Raw genomic sequence first — 20,808 nt, 5'->3', positions numbered from 1 at the left:
GACATAAAAGCAAGTCCTTTGCTGACATAGCACATTATTTTATCTATTGAACTCCTCTCATAAGATTTTGATTACAGTAATAAAGCACAAGTGACCCAGACGCTAGAGACACTACCTCATAGTCAATGGGTCAGGGGCAACAAGTCCAACAAAGAACCTCTAAGTGATGCCATTAGGGACAACAATCCCTGGCAAGTTTAATCATGATGGTAAAGTCGGTGATGAAGGCGGACTTGGCTATCCACAGCTACCCCTCGCCAACCTGTGCTGGCCAAGTGTGGCCAGACTCCCGCCGGAGCTTTCAACAAGATGGAGGAAAGCTGAGCTGGAAAGGTCTTTGCCCTCCAATGGGCTAAGAATGGCTGATAGGGAGATGGATGGATGGATGGATGGATGGCATGGAGCACAAGTCATCATTAAGCAATTTCAATAGTGAGCTTGCCACAGAAACACAGAGCTGTAATTATGCCAACTTCAGAGCCTCTCTGCAATAACAAGCTGCCTGTATCCCTCCCTCATAGACAGTAACTAGGAAACTTAATGAGTAAATATAAACATCTCATGAAATAGAAAATGTAGCCCAGCCCCTAGACAAGCTGAGTAGGTAAAGCAAAGAATAGTTCTAATGCCTTTCCTATGTGGTCAACACAGTCCAAAAACCATCAGTGGGAGTTAGAAAATAAACTCAATACGGATTTGAAACAGCTAAGAAAGGTACAGGAAGCTCAGGACTTGTGCATACCTGCTACAAGAACGCCAGATACACCATAATGGATCAGGTCCTTCAAGCCTAGTATCTGGCTTCCTGACATACGCAACACCTGATGATCCAGAGGAAAGCAAAAACCTGCCAATGGCGCAGGGCTGATGGCAGTGGAGAAAATTCCTTGTTGACTCCAGCCAGAGATCAGCTTTCACCCTGAACCACAAGATTTGATTATGTCTATCATTAACTTTGTTCTGTCCTACAGAGCTTCATACACTATTATCAGAAACTTGATATTCAAATGCAAAACTGGATGGCTGAAGAGATGTCATTGTCTTTTGGCAAGTGAACTCCCTATCAGATGCAGGGAACAAAGTCAAACCTTCAGCAGAAGCTTCTATATAGGGAAAAGAGCATGATATTCTTCAGATGATGCTTTATTTCAAAAGAAATAGTTAGATGGAACACGTACCTAATGCTTCGTGACGACAAGCTCAGGGGACAACTTTGGGCAAGACAGCATAGCTATTAGAGGAGACACACTCAAGAAGATTAAAGATTTGGGGGGGGGGGGTTCAGTGCCAGAAAAGGTGCTGGCATGGCACAGGCTGGAGACTGCAGTTCTCTGTCCACAGAATAGGCACAGTAGTGGTGGAAACTTCCCCTACATTGTCAGCGTAACTAAACCGTGCCCTGGAGGTGAAGTCTTCGGGGATGAGAGAGGATTTCAGTCTCTATTGTCCCATCAGTCTCTGGCCTCTGATGAAGCTGCCAAGAGGACTGCAAGGTGTGATGGTGTTTTTTGTGGCATTGGCACTTAACCACTAGAAACTGGACTGATTTCGCGTGCTCATTTCATGTGCTCCCCAAACAGCCATCAAATGGTAACAACTTTCAGTCCTTGCCAACTTGGGCTTGATTGAAACTGACAGATCGTTAAAGGCACCATAGACCTTTACCAATTGCCTGGACCATTCAGTCCCCCACACTCAAGCAAATTAGGCTCAATTGTCAAATGTCTAACTGACAAAACTGATAGGGAATGGATCCTAAACAACTAGTTTTCATTTATGGAATACAAGTCACTCAATAGCTGTAAATCTAACAAAAAATGCAAAAGCAACTGTTTATCTCTGACCATCCTCCCTGCATAGTCACCAGTTAATTAAAAACCAGATTGCCAGTGGAACTCATTATTTTCAAGCCTCTGAGAAGGGGTTACAAACAATGGAGAGCATTAGACCAATTTAAAATCACATCATGGTTATCCCCGTCAACATTTTTCATAGGCTTATGACTTGCAAAACAGTGGCAGACTGACCATTGCTACCTAATATTCAGGGCTATGCAGGCTGGAGGAGGTGGGGATGGAGGCACATCACCTCACCAGGAGTTACCTGTGTACTTCTGGGTGACTCAGCCAGATATCCTCCATGGACGCTGGCTCAGTGCACGCTAAGCGGGGACAACATGAGCTCTCTCTCCTGCCATTTGTACCAGCCCTGCTGTGCTGGCCAGTGCAGAAGAGGGCAAGACCACAGCCTTGGAGGGTTTTACTCAGTGCTATATTCTCCCTGTCTCTTGCACTGGGGGAGCACAAGGACTAGGACTGCAAGGGGAAGGGAGTCTATCTGCCAAGGAATTTCTACCAGACTCATCACAGTGCTGAGTACGCTTGCATGGCCAACCAGAATCTGAGCCTTGGGTTGCAAGTAAGTTGGGATATGTAGAAGAGTAGGCAGTTTGTCACTACCTGTAAACAACTGAGGCAGAAGCAGAGCATGGAAAGAAAGGGCATCCTCTGTTTACTTGTCTAGTTTCAAAATACCAGGTGCTTATGGCTCTGAATTGGCTTTGAACCAGCTGCTGTGAGCTGACCTGGAGATAGATCTTCCATTATTCTGAGCTTCTTAATTCCCTATACACACTGCATCTCCTAAGTACACGTTATTCTAATCACTTTATCCCTGAAGGCCACAAGTATTTGTAGTATATATTTATATGTTATTCGGCACAACTATATTCTTATGGGCAGACAGTATAGACCCTAAAATTTTCTCATGTTATGTTCTGTTGCATTAGTTTCCACCGATGGTTGCCTATGTGGTGGAGTTTCAGTGTTAACTGTTTGTTTTTTTACAGTCTTATTGCTACAGCCCCATGGGGTATATATGGGGTATAAACCTTATGTAGAAGACAAGGTCCTTGCACTGAATAGCTTGACAGACAGTGCTGACCAGTGGATAGAGCACTGGACCGGGAATCAGGAGACCTGAGCTCTGTCCCTAGATCTGCTCCGCATCTGCTGTGCAACTGATGGCAAATCTTGGGGCCTCCACTTCCCCTCCCACCCTTTGCCTGTCCTATCTATTTAGATGTTAAGGTGCTGGTGGCAAAAATTGTCCATTACCAAGTATTTGTACAGTGCCTGGCACAAAGGAACCCGAGTGTCGGTTGAGGCGTTCATGTAACACAAATAAAAGCACTAATAATAACATACAATCCATGTTAAGTAATGATACAAGGAGGTACAGTGAGACTTTAGACCAGAACCTAACTCAGCGGTTACCAAACTGTGGTCTTCAGAGAGCTGGCTGGCATTTGGGACCAGATTTTCAAAGATATTTAGGCACCTAGTGGGAATTTCAAAAGTGCAAAGTAGGTTAGTGCCTAACTCCCATTGATTTCAATGTGCTTTGAATATCACACTATACGCCTATCTGCATCTTTATGTGCCAAAATACCTTTGAAACTCTGGCCATAAAGACATCCCTCTACTGAAAATCAGTAATTTTGGGCTACAGTTCAGCAAAAAAATTTTGAACTCCAGGTCAGAGATAGTGCTATTTCAGCCTCACTAAATAGACAGTGTAACTACTGGAAATTCTGAATGCGGAGACTTTAGAGATTGTGATTTACATCCCAGTATACCATTAGTGTTGTGTCATGATACTGGCTAGACCTGCACCTGTTATGCTCTTTGTAAATTTGAAATATGTGATTTGTTTAGGAGGTTACAATTATTATAATAACATTTAAGTGCCTCATTCTCCACTGCATTACACCACTTTTTTGTCAGTGATTTCAATGGAATTTTACTGGCAAAAAACTAGTGCTAACACAATGGAAAATTAGGTCCTGAATTTTACACACCATTCCAACATAAGTTAATAACAAAACTGCCTGCTCTTTTGGATAAAATGTTGTGTGTACGCAACCTAAAACTGTATTCCTATCAAAGGCACCAACAATTAGAATTTCAGGTTTATCTATATATTGATTGCTATGGGGCTGTTTACTATTCTGATCTCAGCTGGTAGGAAGTCTTGCCAATCAACGTAAGGTCACGACCACAGGGTCAGAAGCTTGCACTACATACATCATAATTTATTTTACAGATAGTCAATACCAAATTGCACCATGCAATTTACAGTACAACATCACATTTAGTGCCTAAAGCCACCCATACGGTACTTTCTCCTTAAGACCTTTCCTATGCAGTTTAAAGGGTTGATTTCTGCTTTCAGTTACGCTGGTGTAAATGTGGAGGAACACCATTTGCTATCAGATTTCCACTGATGTATCTAGAGCAGAATTGGGAGCATGATTTGAATATACATTTGAAAAGGGTTTGCTATCTCTTTCGTTTCACGTCTCACTGTGGAGCAATTTTTTTAAAATTGTGCTAGCCCAACTAGTATCAGGGTTAACATATTACTGAAAGGTTTATGTGCATACCTATCATAGATGGAGCAATAAACAACATACCAAGCAGCTGTACAGATGAAAATATAACACTTACAGCTAGACAAATAACTCAACACGAAGTCTGTGAATATTAACTCAAATAAAAAATGGAATTATTTTTCACTGGGTGTTTTCTTTACCCCTTTCATTTTTACTTTCAGCTAATATTCTACAAACAACTTCACAAGCTCCTATGCTCATGGCAACAACACATTTTAAGTGAAGATCAGATAATGTAAACTGAGTTTTGAACTCATAAATGCAAGTATTCACCCCAAAAGTCTGATGTTACATTCATCCAGGCAGGGAAAGCGAAACAATCCATGCCAACAATTAGGGATTCGTGTTTTTATCACACCTGCTGAATAGGAAATATGCTGAGAAACCTCTTCCCCATGTGCAGTTCATCTCACATAAACCACCAACTAGCCATCAGGAGGTCACTACCAACCTGGGCAGGATTCAGATCGACAGGCTGGTGGTGAAAGATTCTTCTATCACTTCACCAATCCATGCAGGTTGGCACCCAACAGCATGCTATTGGAAACCCTCTTCTATATCCCATTATCACTCCTTCAGGCCATCCAGCATGCATGTACCCATACATTTCTTTCTACCTAATAATTCCTTAATTCCTCCCCATGTTTTAATGTAAATCTGTCTTTCATAGAATCACAGAATATTAGGGTTGGAAGAGACCTCAGGAGGACATCTAATCCAATCCCCCACTCAGAGCAGGACTAAGAAGGATTTAGGATTTTGCCTAAGAAGTGTACAGGATATTCCAAAGGACACTGGAAACACTAACAAACTAATCTGAAGAACGAAGCTAACAATGGGGTTTGGGGAAGAGGAGAAGACAGTTGAGATTTACAATAGAAGGAAGAGAGCTCGGAGGAATAAGCAATGATGGTGATGCCATGTAGGAAGTGCAAACCATTATTAATTCCTTCGTTCTGGTATTTCTATAGCTGCTTTATGCAATTCCACTGGAATTCCACAGAGATTTAGCATTAGTTAATCTCAGTATCCCTTTTATTATAACGTGGTGATCTGAAGAATCATTTAGCACATTAGGATCCTTTTCATTTTAAATGCTGCTTCCTCTCTATGATGTCATCTAATTGTTTATTGAATGACCCTTGCATCTCGGTCTTATCAACAGTCCCCAGTAGCCCATTCCATGCAGAGATGATTTTTGTTGTGGTAAAGTACTTCCTGATGTTCATTTTTAAGCACGTTTTTCTTCAGCTGCTTCTCATCCTGTCATTGGCACTGGGCGCAGTTTTTGGTTTGATTGCCCCTGTAATCTGATGTTTCTATAGAGTGCATTTCACCACAAAACAAAAAAGCAATGTTCAAGAAGTGGGTTGGAGGTTTCCCCTGGATGACAACTAGATACACATGTTCCTGGACATAATGAGCCTCACAGTAATGCTATATATGTGTATAAAGCCAGGTCCCTTTACATATCAGGAAACTGAGGCACAGAGAGGTGAAGTGACCCAAACTTGACATGTGCTGAGCCCCTTCAACTCCCACTGAAATCATTGATCATTGATTTCAGTGGGAGTACAGCAGGCTCATCTCCTCCCAGAATAGGCTTTTAAATGACTTAATTAAAGTCAGAGAGCAAGTCATAAGACATAACCATAAGAAAGCACTGCCTCCCAAATTGCCCTGTCTGAGATCAACAATCCCTTTAAGCCACAGCCCTTAGTAGGGGTTTGCATGGAGCAGCACTGCCCCAGTCAGAGTCCCAGCAGAGTTCCTGATGGGGGGTGGGGGGCACAGCTGCTGTTACCCGCTTTGAAAGCAGCAGACATGCACCTTTGCAGTGGGCATTAGCTGGGATAGAGGGAAATGGGCCATAGCCCAACTGCCTCCTTCTGAGAGGATAGTGACACTATCAACACTAGCCTGGAACACTCTATGTACCCCACAGTGCAAAGACTGGGACTGTGTCTGGCTTCTGGTCAGGACTGTGCTCACCTCCCTGGGTGCACCTCTCCAGATACAATCTGGTCCTTTGTGCATCCTGCAGTGGGTTCTGCTCGTATATCTGCAGGTAGACACTCATTTGTTGCACTTTCAAGCGAGCCTCAACTTTCTGAAAATTTGTCACAGTATATTTAGCAAAGAAACTGGCCTCTCTTGTCTCTAATGTCTGAGTCAATGATTCCTGAGAAAGATTGGCAGTTGGACTCTCTTTTCCTAGAAATTGTTGGACAACATTCATGGAGATGAGGAAGACCTATTAGACCATCTGCTCTGTTCCCCTTCCAAAGCAGGATTGTTCCCTACAGCGTATTTTATTGTGCTTTGCTTTGTCCAGTGCAGTTTTAAATGTGTCCTGCACAATGAGACTCCTCCACAACCTAATACATTCCACCGCTCAGAAGATTTTCACAAGACTCAGCCTAAAATCTCCTTTCCTTAACTTTGAAATTCATATCCGCTCACTAAGGAAAGTTTGCCTGTGTAACTATTCACAAAGATCACCATCATGCTCTGAAGGGTTTTCACTAAATTACAAGAATGAGCTTTAAAGACACTGGGCAAAATCTGCACAGAACATAGCTGTAGCCTTCTTTTCTAGGATGTTGCGAGACTTGGTAACAACTCTAATGACTCTGTGGCTAATGTACTAAAGGAATACAATGCATTTCCTAGTATACTGGTGTCACAGCAACACATCTTCCATTGAAAAGAATGGAACTTTGCATCTGATGATGATAAAATCTCCATAATAAACAAGGCATATTACCAAGTACGCTAAAGAGTATTACTACATCTATTGAGGAGATGCTTTTTCTAACTTGACTATATCTGCTGCATAATTTTTTTATTTGAGTTTCAATTCCAGTTTGCATGGGCAAATCAAGCAGTTAGATGCCTACCTGTTCTGTGTGCCAGCAGAGTTCTGCTCTCAGGCATCAACAGCAGCATGCCAAGTGGGAGAAATGACAGCAGCGAAGGCAAGCGAGTGGGATGGCTCCAGGAGTCCACAAAATTGTGAACCTCCCCTTCCCAAACCAGGATGATTGGCATGTCTGCTCCCACGCAGTGCAGACTCTGATCTCTGGAAGGAACTATTACAAAGGAAAAGATGCAGACCATGACAGTAAGTCTAGTCTTTCCTCTCACTGGTCTCCTTTATTTCCCTCTTCATGCTATAGCAAGGCCACTGAATGCCAATAGGAAAGTACTTTGGCAGCCTTAGTCTGTCTTTTTTCCAGTCATTTCTTTGGATGCCTAATCCTCAGTATATATATTAAGTGATACCAGGTAGACTGAGTCAGTCCCAGACCTGCATACGTTCTGGCTGGACATGGTGTTACAGCGCTCTGTGTGATCAATCAATGATATAAAATCCAACACAGGAGAAAAGAAAAAAGGCCTGCTATTGCTACTGATCAGCATTGCAAATTCCTAGTGACTTCAGGGGGAGTTCTGCTTGAAAAGCCAGAATCAGACCTTAAGCAAGCTTCTAGTCTCAGCAGGGACACAGTAAAAAGAGCACCAGTGGTTTCTGTTTGTCCTCTGTCAATGAGTTCAGTGTCCAGTGTGCTCAATTTACAAGCAAAAATGTTTTTATTCTTTTTGACTAATTGTTAACCTTGCAAACTCTACCAGGAATCACACAGTTGAGCTGGGTTCTTTCCCTCTTGAGCATTATAACCAGTAGAAAGGTTCTTCCAGGCAAATTATGCTCTCCGTGACACTTGTCCCATTCCCTTCACCCTAACCAATTATACCATATTACACGATTCTGCTGGTCAGAGGGGATGAACTAGAATGCAGCTTGCTATTGTATAGTCATGTTAGTTCGACAGAGCTAGCAAGAGCAAAAAGCTGTGACAAAAATAAGATTGTATAAACAAGTTTTATAAGTTTTTAAATAAACTGAAGCAGTTACAACTGTGAACACATGCCTAGAGCAGATCTGATAAGTGCCATTTTCACAGTCAAAGTTGAACCATACTTAGAATCATAGAATCATAGAATATCAGGGTTGGAAGGGACCCCTGAAGGTCATCTAGTCCAACCCCCTGCTCAAAGCAGGACCAATTCCCAGTTAAATCATCCCAGCCAGGGCTTTGTCAAGCCTGACCTTAAAAACCTCTAAGGAAGGAGATTCTACCACCTCCCTAGGTAACGCATTCCAGTGTTTCACCACCCTCTTAGTGAAAAAGATTTTCCTAATATCCAATCTAAACCTCCCCCACTGCAACTTGAGACCATTACTCCTCGTTCTGTCATCTGCTACCATTGAGAACAGTCTAGAGCCATCCTCTTTGGAACCCCCTTTCAGGTAGTTGAAAGCAGCTATCAAATCCCCCCTCATTCTTCTCTTCTGCAGGCTAAACAATCCCAGCTCCCTCAGCCTCTCCTCATAACTCATGTGTTCTAGACCCCTAATCATTTTTGTTGCCCTTCGCTGGACTCTCTCCAATTTATTCACATCCTTCTTGTAGTGTGGGGCCCAAAACTGGACACAGTACTCCAGATGAGGCCTCACCAATGTTGAATAGAGGGGAACGATCACGTCCCTCGATCTGCTCGCTATGCCCCTACTTATACATCCCAAAATGCCATTGGCCTTCTTGGCAACAAGGGCACACTGCTGACTCATATCCAGCTTCTCGTCCACTGTCACCCCTAGGTCCTTTTCCACAGAACTGCTGCCTAGCCATTCGGTCCCTAGTCTGTAGCGGTGCATTGGATTCTTCCATCCTAAGTGCAGGACCCTGCACTTATCCTTATTGAACCTCATCAGATTTCTTTTGGCCCAATCCTCCAATTTGTCTAGGTCCTTCTGTATCCTATCCCTCCCCTCCAGCGTATCTACCACTCCTCCCAGTTTAGTATCATCCGCAAATTTGCTGAGAGTGCAATCCACACCATCCTCCAGATCATTTATGAAGATATTGAACAAAACCGGCCCCAGGACCGACCCTTGGAGCACTCCACTTGATACCGGCTGCCAACGAGACATGGAGCCATTGATCACTACCCGTTGAGCCCGACAATCTAGCCAGCTTTCTACCCACCTTATAGTGCATTCATCCAGCCCATACTTCCTTAACTTGCTGACAAGAATACTGTGGGAGACCGTGTCAAAAGCTTTGCTAAAGTCAAGAAACAATACATCCACTGCTTTCCCTTCATCCACAGAACCAGTAATCCCATCATAAAAGGCGATTAGATTAGTCAGGCATGACCTTCCCTTGGTGAATTCATGCTGGCTGTTCCTGATCACTTTCCTCTCATGCAAGTGCTTCAGGATTGATTCTTTGAGGACCTGCTCCATGATTTTTCCAGGGAATGAGGTGAGGCTGACTGGCCTGTAGTTCCCAGGATCCTCCTTCTTCCCTTTTTTAAAGATTGGCACTACATTAGCCTTTTTCCAGTCACCCGGGACTTCCCCGGTTCGCCACGAGTTTTCAAAGATAATGGCCAATGGCTCTGCAATCACAGCCGCCAATTCCTTCAGCACTCTCGGATGCAACTCGTCCGGCCCCATGGACTTGTGCACGTCCAGCTTTTCTAAATAGTCCCTAACCACCTCTATCTCCACAGAGGGCTGGCCATCTCTTCCCCATTTTGTGATGCCCAGCGCAGCAGTCTGGGAGCTGACCTTGTTAGTGAAGACAGAGGCAAAAAAAGCATTGAGTACATTAGCTTTTTCCACATCCTCTGTCACTACTTTATGCCCAAAGGCTCCAATCCTACAAACACATGCATGTGAGTAACTTTTCACATGTGAGTACCATGCCTACAGTAATTTACATGGATGTTTGCCCAATCAAATAGACAGTTTGGAGTGATCATATCAGAAGCTCTTGATGTGTGTATTTATCTTGACACATGTAGCACGCAGTAGCCTATGTTTTAAAGGGACAACATCAACTTAAAAATCACACTACTATGTGAACATGTTTAAATCTATTATTCCTGGAAGTAACATGGATGGTTCCTATCGCTGGAAAAGATGAGAGCAAAACAATGTTTTTTCTTGGGGGGAAGGGGCCCGGTTTGTTTACATTGTGCATTTGACCACGAGTTGTATATAGTCAGCTTCAGTGTTTCCCTTGTATAATCAATTTCCTTGTTGCTTCTGTGGGTCTTTCAGGCAGGAACATGGGAGAAGAAAAAGCAATTTAAAAAAAAAGACAAGAAAATGTGATTGTAAATCAACAAAAATGTGCAGAGGGGATAAGGAGCAGGTGTAGCGCCTGAAATGACTTTCAACTCCCTGGGAGTCTGTCCACTAGCTTCAGACCCCCCGTGCTGATAGGAATGTCCATCTCTTTTGCTCACATGCCAAAATTACACTCCAGAAGACAGAAAAGGCCACACTGCGATGCTACAGTAAGGATGGAAGCTTTACAACATCAACTGTTCCTTGAAAACAAAACATTTTAGATCACAGCCTGGCTCAATCTTATGTTGTCAGTCTGCAAATTTGGTCCTTTTTGTGCCTCACAGGCCTCCCAAAAACCACCACTACTGCCACCATGATTCATAGATACTAAGGTCAGAAGGGACCATTATGATCATCTAGTCCGACCTCCTGCACAATGCAGGCCACAGAATCTCACCCACCCACTCCTGCGAAAAACCTCTCACCTATGTCTGAGCTATTGAAGTCCTCAAATCATGGTTTAAAGACTTCAAGAAGCAAAGAATCCTCCAGCAAGTGACCCATGCCCCACGCTACAGAGGAAGGCGAAAAACCTCCAGGGCCTCTTCCAATCTGCCCTGGAGGAAAATTCCTTCCCGACCCCAAATATGGCGATCAGCTAAACCCTGAGCATATGGGCAGGATTCACCACCCAGATGATGGCAGTTTTACCAGCAAAGATTTAATAGACAATGGTGTAATGTGGTCTCATGTTATTGAAATGCCATTACTTTTACAATCTTCACTACAGTACATTTTTAGGGTAGCAGGAAGAATTATCATAATTAAAACCAAATGCTCCTGTCACAACATGAATAAGCAATTATAGTGACACAGTATCGTCGATTTTCATGTTGTTTCCCCACTCTCCATAAACACAGTTACTTATTAATATGCAAACTTTAGTAATTAGCAATGGGTCTTCTGGTCATTAGCACTAATTGGTGGGGTTCTGCGGTAACTATTAAGTTGTGCTTTAGCCATCTATCTCATCGTACAATTAAACAAACCACTGAGGAGAGGTCTGAGGGAAACATCACGAGAAATTTACATTGTTTATACTTTACATATTGGGTTAGCTCTTTAATGTTATTTACCTGTGCCTGCAAGGGAACCCCCAGTGACATACTGTCTTATGATCTGTCTGACCACCCCCCTGCCTGACTCTGCATCCTTTCCAAATACTTCCAGTGCAGTTTTAGTGAAATCTTGGCAAGAAGAGGCTGTTCCAGGATGTTCACATTCACACGTCAGACATTATGTGGGAAGCACATTCTTAGCTTGTTCCACAGTATGTGAGGCAGCTTCTGAGTAAATTAAGACTGGACTTGCAGTAGGCTGTCATTCCACCAAGGGTGCCAGCCTCCCTCCATTCCACCAAGGGTGCCAGCCTGGATACCCCCCTTTTTTATTTGTTCTTATCCCTGTCCATTCTTCTATGCTACTCTTATGAACAGAACACCCACCTCACACTTGTTCAATAAAGTACCTCTGTCCCTCATTTAAATGACTTCTAACACCTCACTTTGCCCAAGTCACCTGTGAGAGGTGAAGGCAAAAACAATCATTCAACTGAACCATCAAGATGGTATTATTGTAACGCTTCTCTTTCTTCTCCTTCCCCCTTTTCTATCAGGGTGATATGCACCACTGTGCAGATGGCCATTGCAAGGCCTATGCATCACTTGGTACACAGACTTTGTGCCTGACCCTGCATGGGATGAATTTCACCCTTATTCTGTCTCACCCAATTTCAACTGCAAGCTCAGGGCAGGGCTGGGTCTTTCCTTGTTTCTGAGGCACCTAACACACTTCTGGACACTTGAAAATAATGATAAACAATAACCACAATGCATAGCAGATCCTTCAAGAATTCAAGCATGAGCACAGCAGCAGTTCTGCTTTTCTGGCCAGAGCCGTACGGCAGTGTCAGTACTTGCAATATTGAAAATAACCAAAATCCTGAAATAATGTAAATGCGTGTTTCTTTCAAGAAGCCTGGAACAAGAATTTGTGTGGCAACTAATTTTTTTGCAAGAAAATGAGGTGTCGGTGCTGAACATACTTTGTGCCTTGTTTGGACCAGTTTTTACCCCAACATCTTAAATGTACAAAGAAAAATATGATTCATTTTGAATCAGAAAGTGAAAGTAGATGGTGCACTGGCCCCCTGGGAGCTGTGAAAACATTGCTGTGTCACATACATTTGAGATCACATTAGCCACATAACACGTCAACTTTTGAGCCTTTGGTCAGAACTGGAAACCTGCAAGTGCAGAAGCTCCTGCAAGAGAAGGGGGAAAGGAGACTGAAGAGTGAGTTGGAAGCCTCTTCATCCAAAAAAGACACTGAGAAGGAGGCTTTCATTACTCCTTTTTGCATAGTGGTAAGTGGATACAGGTGTCGGAGGACAAATACCATTCCACACTTCTCAGGAAGACCTACGAGTCTGGATAAGTCTGCTGCTCAAATCAGTTACAAGTCCTTTTTAAAGTCTGTTTCCCTATCTGTACACAAGTGATGTCATAGGTATCTTAATTCAAGGAATGTTGATTTCAGTTTCACATCCTACTCCCCTCCACTAGTAGAATGAACAACTATGTCAGAGCACAAGGTAATTAGACCGATGTCATTGGTCAAGCAGCAATGGCTTATTTATGACCTCCCTAATTCCAAATGACCATGGCACGTTTTCATACAGGCAGCCTATTCCCTGTTTGTCCATAAAATCATGAGCCCCAAGGACTATGTGGATTGAGAGAGGTGGAATCACAATGTCATTATCTGTAGACAGGTGGAATGGCTCAGCAGATCACAAAACCCCTGGCAGTCAGTAAGATCTTTCCCTTAGGGGTAGGGAAGTATAAGAAGAAAGCATAACTGCAGAATGGAAATAGAAAACTCCCCAGCGTGGGGTTGAACCCAGACCGATGACTTGAATGAGGATCCCAAGTTTCCCAAACACACCCTTTGTTCTCTCTGGTCTCTCAAGCTGCCACTTTTATCAACTCTCTCTTGTGCATCCGTACAAGGGTAGGAGGAGCTGAGCTGGAGTAAAAGCACAATCACAGTCCCACTGTGGAGGAAAAGGGAACCGGGGGGAAGGAGGTTTATGACATCTAATCTGAAAACAGATGTTTTATCTGTGTGTTTTACTCTCATTTCAGAGAGCACCTGTGAGGCTAGAGGCAGAGGCAAGTACAGGGACATTGCACCAGCACATGAGAACCAAAGAGTGTAAGTGACCACGCTACTGCCACTGTCCATGCTGAGTGATCATTTTAAGGTCCAATAACACAGACACCTCCAGAAACTACTGCTACACATTAATGGGAAGCGGTAACCTCACCTCTCCAAAAGCATGTAGTGCTTTGTTCTGGGGAATGGAGGGACACTGGACCCATAAACCCAGGCTGATTTTAGTGGCTGTTTTGAAGTCTGTGGCTGAGTCCCAAGAGCTCTACCCACCTGTCTCTGGCATCACTCACCAACCTGCAGGGCCGGCTCTTAAGGTAGAAGCTGTGCGTGCAATCAGTAGCAGGAGGATGAGAAGAAGGAAAGGGCTGGGTGTCTGTTTGCACAGGTTGGGAAAGAAGGGATAGGTGGGGGGATATAGGCAAGGAGAGATACTTGCTGAAGCATTGGGTGAGGTTGGCCTAGTTTATACATGTGCTTCTTCATACATCCATAAAGGACAATCATCATCAGTATCCATGACAAAAACAAGCACAATGGTTTAGATCCCTTAATGTGATGTGGCAGCAGATTCTAGCCACAGAGCTAGTATATCTAGCTTCAGTCGGAACATGCAGTGCAAGAGTGACCCTCTGGTGTCCTAAAGCCTGGGTAAAGGCTCCTGTAGAACACATATCCTGGTCCTGGCATAGGGGGCATGGCCAAGAGAAAAAGTATGACCCTATGCAGATCAATCACAGCAGTTCCTGCCTCTTGGGTAGCCAGAACAAGTAAGTGCAGCCTGCTCTAAATTATGCCTGGGGACCAGCCCCACACCCAGCCACCACAGGAATGGGGAATTGCAAAACTAATCTACACACCATGCTGGCAGACCCATGCCTCCAAAGTCTGCTGTGCTCAGCTCAGCCAGGCTGCAGGATCTGGCCCATGAACGTGTGGAAACAACACTTTTCTATGTCTCACTTTACAACAACCCAGACAAAAACTGTGCCCACAAGAACAGCTTTAGGAGAAACAGCAGTTACAACTCATGTAGCATGCAGCAGCTTTCCTCTTAAACAATGTGCCCAAATATAGCCAGCCACCTTGCTCCATGTGCTCCACGGACTCCCCATTCACTTCCAGACTCTATTCAAAGCCTTGGTCCTAATCTACAAGGTCACAAAAGTGAAGAGCCTAGCCAACTCAGACTGTTCCTGGAAATAGAGAGAGACAGGGAGGAAGTAAACTGAGGAGATGCTGAATGCTCAACATAACTGATACACATAGATCTTAGATATCATGGAGATAGATTCCTTATAAATACCATGGATAAATAATACCTATCTTCTGTATTTATGAAGGCATCTACTATGTGTACTATTTTCAGAGTAGCAGCCGTGTTAGTCTGTATTCGCAAAAAGAAAAGGAGTACTTGTGGCACCTTAGAGACTAACACATTTATCTGAGCATAAGCTTTCGTGAGCTTCAGCTCACTTCATCGGATGCATTCAGTGGAAAATACAGTGGGGAGATTTATATACATAGAGAACATGAAACAGTGTATATGGTAACACTCATTGTTTCATGTTCTCTATGTATATAAATCTCCCCACTGTATTTTCCACTGAATGCATCCGATGAAGTGAGCTGTAGCTCACGAAAGCTTATGCTCAAATAGATTTGTTAGCCTCTAAGGTGCCACAAGTACTCCTTTTCTTTATGTGTACTATGTAAGGCTGGATTTTGGATTTGAATGGCCCCAAGCAAAGGACGGATGGTCCCAAGAAGCTAGAGAAGGAAACCAGATGAACTCGCCACCAAAAAAAGGGGAAGAGGATGGACAGTGAGCTGCCTTCTTTCCAGCCTGCTGGAGGAGAGGGATGGTTGGTTTGCTCAAATTGCTCATCTCCATATAGTCCCCAAAATCATGGGTCCCAAAGGGCTCATTTGTGCTTAAGACCCAGCTCTATTACCAATAGGTTGCTGCCAGTGGGGTACTTTTCTAACTTGCCCAAAGGTATTTATGTTGAAAGTGACACATGCTGACCTAGGATGTCCCTGTTAAACATTGGTATCATGTACACATACCTTCACTTGAGAAATCCTTCTAGTCTTAGCAAGCTAACTATGAAGAAAGATAGATCTTTGTCCACAGTGTTTTCTTTCAGGGTTCAGGATAAATTCCACCTGCTCCTGAAAACTACTGAGTTATCTTAACTCCCTTAATTCCTCTATTTACTGATCCCCAACTCTTCTAAAACACTGGAAACCCATTTCAGACACCACACAATATGAAGCTAAACTAACTAGCAATGGCACATTGATATGACAGTCCAAAAAATTGAGCCTAATTTCCCACTGCTAGTAATTTATAGATAGTTATGGTGAATTGTAATCTGCTTTTATTGTCTAGAAATTTACTGAAGAGGGAGGATTTTAGGCATGGAGCAAAAATCTCATCTGGCTTACATACATACATACAATATTAGGGTTGGAAGGGACCTCAGGAGGTCATCTAGTCCAATCCCCTGCTCAAAGCAGGACCAATCTCCCATTTTTGTCCCACATCCCTAAATGGCCCCCTCAAGGATTGAACTCACAACCCTGGGTTTAGCAGGCCAATATCTTATTTTGATATGCTGCACTGTTTAAGTACTAGTTCAGTAGAAAAGTAAAAACCACATTCTAGCAGGTGCTAAAATTTCTGTAACCACTGACTGCTAAGCCACCAGGTAATATTCAGGAACCATGGATCATAATTCTTATCATTAATATGTAGGTCAACTCACTGATCTTAATTTATATAGGATGGTGAAAGTAGGTCTTGGAATATAATTCATTTGGGACATTCCTAAAGTCTCCCAACACACAGCTTTTTAAGCAAAACAAATATTAAGCATAACAGATGCATTAATTTACTCTAGTTCACCAAAGGTTAACTCTTACCCAAACCGATCATTAGAAAATAAATCCTATAATCCCTCTTTCCCATTCAGGCTCTAAACATGTAATCGCATGAATAAATCTAGAGAGAAAGTGTAACAAAATAGGCAATAAAAACTCACTGCATTCGCATCTTTTTATCTACCATTAATATTGTAAACACTCTCTTTCAGGCCCTTTAGTATGACTAATCTAACGTTCTGGCTTCCCACACTACTAGCCATAATAGTGTGCCTCTTGTTATAACAACCAGTTTGATTCACCACCATAGAAAAGTGGTAGAAGAAGATACCTCAGAGTAAATCCTAGTGTCAGATCTTCTTGCAAAATGCTGCAAAATCAGCACTAAATCTAAAAAGTATGGTTCTAATAGTAAGAGAGTACAGAACTTTCTCTTTTTTTGCTTCATTATTTTATTGCTCTGGAAGCCTGCAAGCTCCAACTGTATAAATGCCAATAACTTCCCAAGTTTTAAGGCTGTTGAAGTAAGAGATCAGATTTTAGCAAGTGCTTTCCAGGCAGTGAGCCAAACTTCTTCTGATTCACTAAAAGCAACAAGGGGGCTGGGGGGGGAGGGGAATGAAGAGTTGATTAACTTCAGTTACCACACAATTTCAAAAATGTCTTAGTGCGAAAGGTGCAATCGCTGATTGCCCTGCCTGCCCAGCCTGTTGCGGGGGGGAATGAACTGGAGAAATACAGCAAACGCCTTCCAACCACAAAGTAGTTTACAGCTGTAGATCCCCTCTCTTGATTAGGAGGCTGCTCTGATGAAATAAGGAGTTATTTTGTTTTTATAATCTAGCTGCAATTTTGCGGGAGGCGGGGGGTGGGGAATATGACATTTTTTTCAATTTGGCCCCAGGCACTGGTCGTATGTCAGACACTTTAATCAGTTTGCAGAGGATCCGTTCCTCCCCACCTCAAAAACTGCCAGAGAACCCTGGAAGAACAGGTGCATTCCTGGCCCTCGTGCATGGGCATTGACCCAAGGGGTGCGGAACGACTGGGACCGCCACCGGTTTACACGGCAGCGCCTCAGAATACGAGTGGGAACCCAGCCCAGGTCACACTAGCAGGGCAGGGCAAGACGGAAGGGCTCCCAGAACTGGAGCACCTGCTTTGCCAACTCTGAAACACTCAAGATCGCGGGTGTGTCCTCTCCAGACGCACGTGTTGCATTTACACCAGCGAAAACTATGTCCTAGCAAACCACATCGTTTTTAAACCGTATTTTTGTTGTCGTGGAAAATGTGATTCGACTCACTCCACCCCGAATTTCAAACTCCCCCGCTCCTCCCCCCGATCTCTATCCCGCCTGTCTGTCAATTTCACGAGACAGCAGAAGTCTCGCTCCCAGTGATTTTCTAATTGTTTCACTTCTGCAGCTCGAAGGCAGCATCTTGCTTGGGTGGCTTTCTACTGAATAATTGGCGGGGGGGGGGGGGAGATGGGCGAGCAAGAAGCCTCCTTTTTCTGGCAAAGGACACTTGTGTTTTTTTTCCAGTATCACTTCGTGTAAGTTCCCTAGGGAAAGGAGACCTAACGAGAGATCTAGCGCCTACTATTCCACTACACATGCATCCATCCACATTTTGCAACCAGTGGAGTCCAACACTCCGCTCACATCATTAGCCAGGCTAGTGCACTCCAGAGAATCCTTTTAATGTAGGCTACTGGCATCCACAAACGAGCTGTGGCCATTTGAAAAGGGGAGGGAAGGGAGGAGGTAAGAGAAATTAAAGATCATTTGTTCGTACAGTGGATTGCCAGAAGTAGTCACTGAAATGAGGCTTAGCCAGAGGTGCAGCTGGTTTCCAGAGCAAGTGACACTCCACTATCTGGCGTGGTGATCATTTTAATCAAACTATAAAACTAGGGGTGGGGGGTGAAACCCCTTTGCAAAACTGCCTGACACTCAGAGGTCAACACACCTCCTTTGTTTCTTTTTCCAACCCAAAGGGAGAGAAGACAGAAAGGACACATACCTGTACCTGAAAGCACAGCAGCAGGGAATGTAAACATCTGGAGAGGAGAAAAAAAAGCAACAAAAGATCAGATGATGCCGTGAAATGGCTATTATTATTATGAGTATTATTATTGTTAATAACACAGATAGATGCTTTGGTTAGGAAAGGCTCGGGTCTCAGTGACACCTGATTGCAAGGAAAATGCAACCGGAGCCTTAAAAGATGAAAGTTTCCCCACCACCACCCCAATTTTTTTTTAAATGTCATAATCCTTACAAGCAAGTGCAGGCTGAGAGCAGTGAATACATCGCTGAGTGAGGAGTGGGGGAGGCCAGTGGCTTCAAGTTAACGGAGCAAAATCCCCAGCCGCAGCCTTGACATGGGAATGATCCAGTTATAAACCCCCGCAGATTTCCAGCGATCTCGCTTCGCGCTGATAAACAAAGATGAGAAGTTGAGACACTGCCTGGTCTGCCTCCTCCGAGTGGCTCTCTTAGGCATCAGCTCCCCTCTTCCCCCGTCTCTCCTCCTCCTCCTCCTCCTCTCTCCGCCTTTGGAGAGATGAAGGTGCTTATTGTCAGTAACTTCCGATCATCAGCAAATAAACCCCCCCCTTGCCTCCCCCGCTGTGCTAAGGACCCAGCCCTGCGAGGCGGATAAAGCCTTTTCCTGGATTCAGCTCCCCTAGATAGAGGCGCAACAGCAGCAGCCGCAGCGCTAGTATTTGCTCGAGGTTATGAGGGCTGGCGTTTGCCCTCTGATCCCCTTCCTTCGGATGAATCCCTCGGTGCCTGGGAGGTTATTTCAGGGGGAGCATGGCAGGGTGTAGCCCACAGGTCTCCTCCACCGCCGGATAGGTTCCTCGAGAGGTCAGAGAAGGGGGGGAAGGATGGATCTTTGCTCTCATGTGCACCCGCGCAGCTAATAGTCCGTCTGCCGGGGGAAAGCGCACACACAATGCTGGAGCAAAGGCTTCAGCCCTGATCTCTCTTCTCTTGCAGGCTCATGTTTCCTGCTCTCCCTTTCTCCTTCCCTCAGCATCACCACCTAGGGAGAGCATCGACCAGTGGTGTTTCCAATCAGTGCAGCAGGAAAAAGCAATCTCTCCACTTGCTGAGCGATCAAGATAAATACAATTGACCCCCCCACCCCACCCCCTCCGCAGTTCAGAGAGGCGATGAGCCAGGGCAGGAGTCCCCGATCCGCAGGCGAGCAGGGGCAGTCCCGGTGTATTTTTAAGGGTTCCTTCTCGATCGATGGGTGGGAACCAGACACACCTACCCCCAAAACAGTACCCGGCTAAGCAGACACGGGAAGGAAGCTCCTCGCTTATTATGCAGTAAGGGCAAGTGCCGAGCGCTTGGCTCCGAAAAGTCCCCTTCAGCTAGAAGAGCCCAGAGCTCTCCACAAAACTATCTGGTGGAGGCAGCTTAGCCGCTGGTCCTTCTCGATCCAGAGCCGTGACATCAAAGCCCGAGGGCAGGTTCCTACAGCAAAGGGTACGAAGCATCCTTTAAAAAACAAAACAGACAAGTTTTTTTTGTAAGGGGGGGGGGGAGTGGGTGTGCCAAAGCCAAAACACCGCTCTCGGGATGCGTAGTGGGTGTCAAATAATACCAGACACACACACACCCTTACCCACAAAAACAACAGCCTTCAGCTTTCTCCGACAGCTCGATCTTGCTTCCTACACAGGTTTGGAAACAATTTCAGTCCTCCCTGCGCCTCTGCCTTGCCCAGCTCCAGCAGCAGGCAGGGAAATCCGCAGCCCGCTCAGGGTTGAATGTCTTGCCCCAAAATCGAGCAAGCAACGCCCCTCTCCCCCCACGCTGGCTGCTTGGTGGGAGCTAGAAGCCAAGCGGCTGCGTCTGACTGTTCTCTTTGGATGGCCCACCAGCGCCGCGGATGCTTCCCTCGCCTCTGCCCCTTCTCTGTCCAGGAGCTTAGTGCTGACCACTAGCAAAGAGCCACCCGCCGTCCAGAGCGCTCCCCCGTGTGCTGCAAAGCGCGCAGCTCCTCTAGGCTCATAGAAGCGGCGGCAGACACGTGTCAGCCTGAAACAATCCAGCATGTTGCTT

At 44.6% G+C, this 20,808-nt stretch overlaps 1 protein-coding gene across 1 annotated transcript in view; it reads right to left on the bottom strand.

Moving 5' to 3' along the window:
- FGF18 (fibroblast growth factor 18) overlaps nucleotides 1–19,309 on the bottom strand; it is a 111,416-nt gene extending 92,107 nt beyond the window's left edge. The window contains exons 1-2 of the mRNA XM_073358177.1: nucleotides 19,007–19,309; nucleotides 18,749–18,785 (exon numbers count right to left, since the gene is read on the bottom strand). Of these exons, the coding sequence (XP_073214278.1) occupies nucleotides 18,749–18,785; nucleotides 19,007–19,038 (69 nt within the window). The 5' untranslated portion in view covers nucleotides 19,039–19,309. The remainder of the gene's footprint in view (nucleotides 1–18,748; nucleotides 18,786–19,006) is intronic.
- Nucleotides 19,310–20,808: the final 1,499 nt, after the last annotated feature.

Source organism: Lepidochelys kempii, chromosome 8 (assembly GCF_965140265.1).
Source record: "Lepidochelys kempii isolate rLepKem1 chromosome 8, rLepKem1.hap2, whole genome shotgun sequence".
Classification (NCBI taxonomy): Eukaryota; Metazoa; Chordata; order Testudines; family Cheloniidae; genus Lepidochelys; species Lepidochelys kempii.
This window is presented reverse-complemented; position numbering and strand designations above follow the sequence as displayed.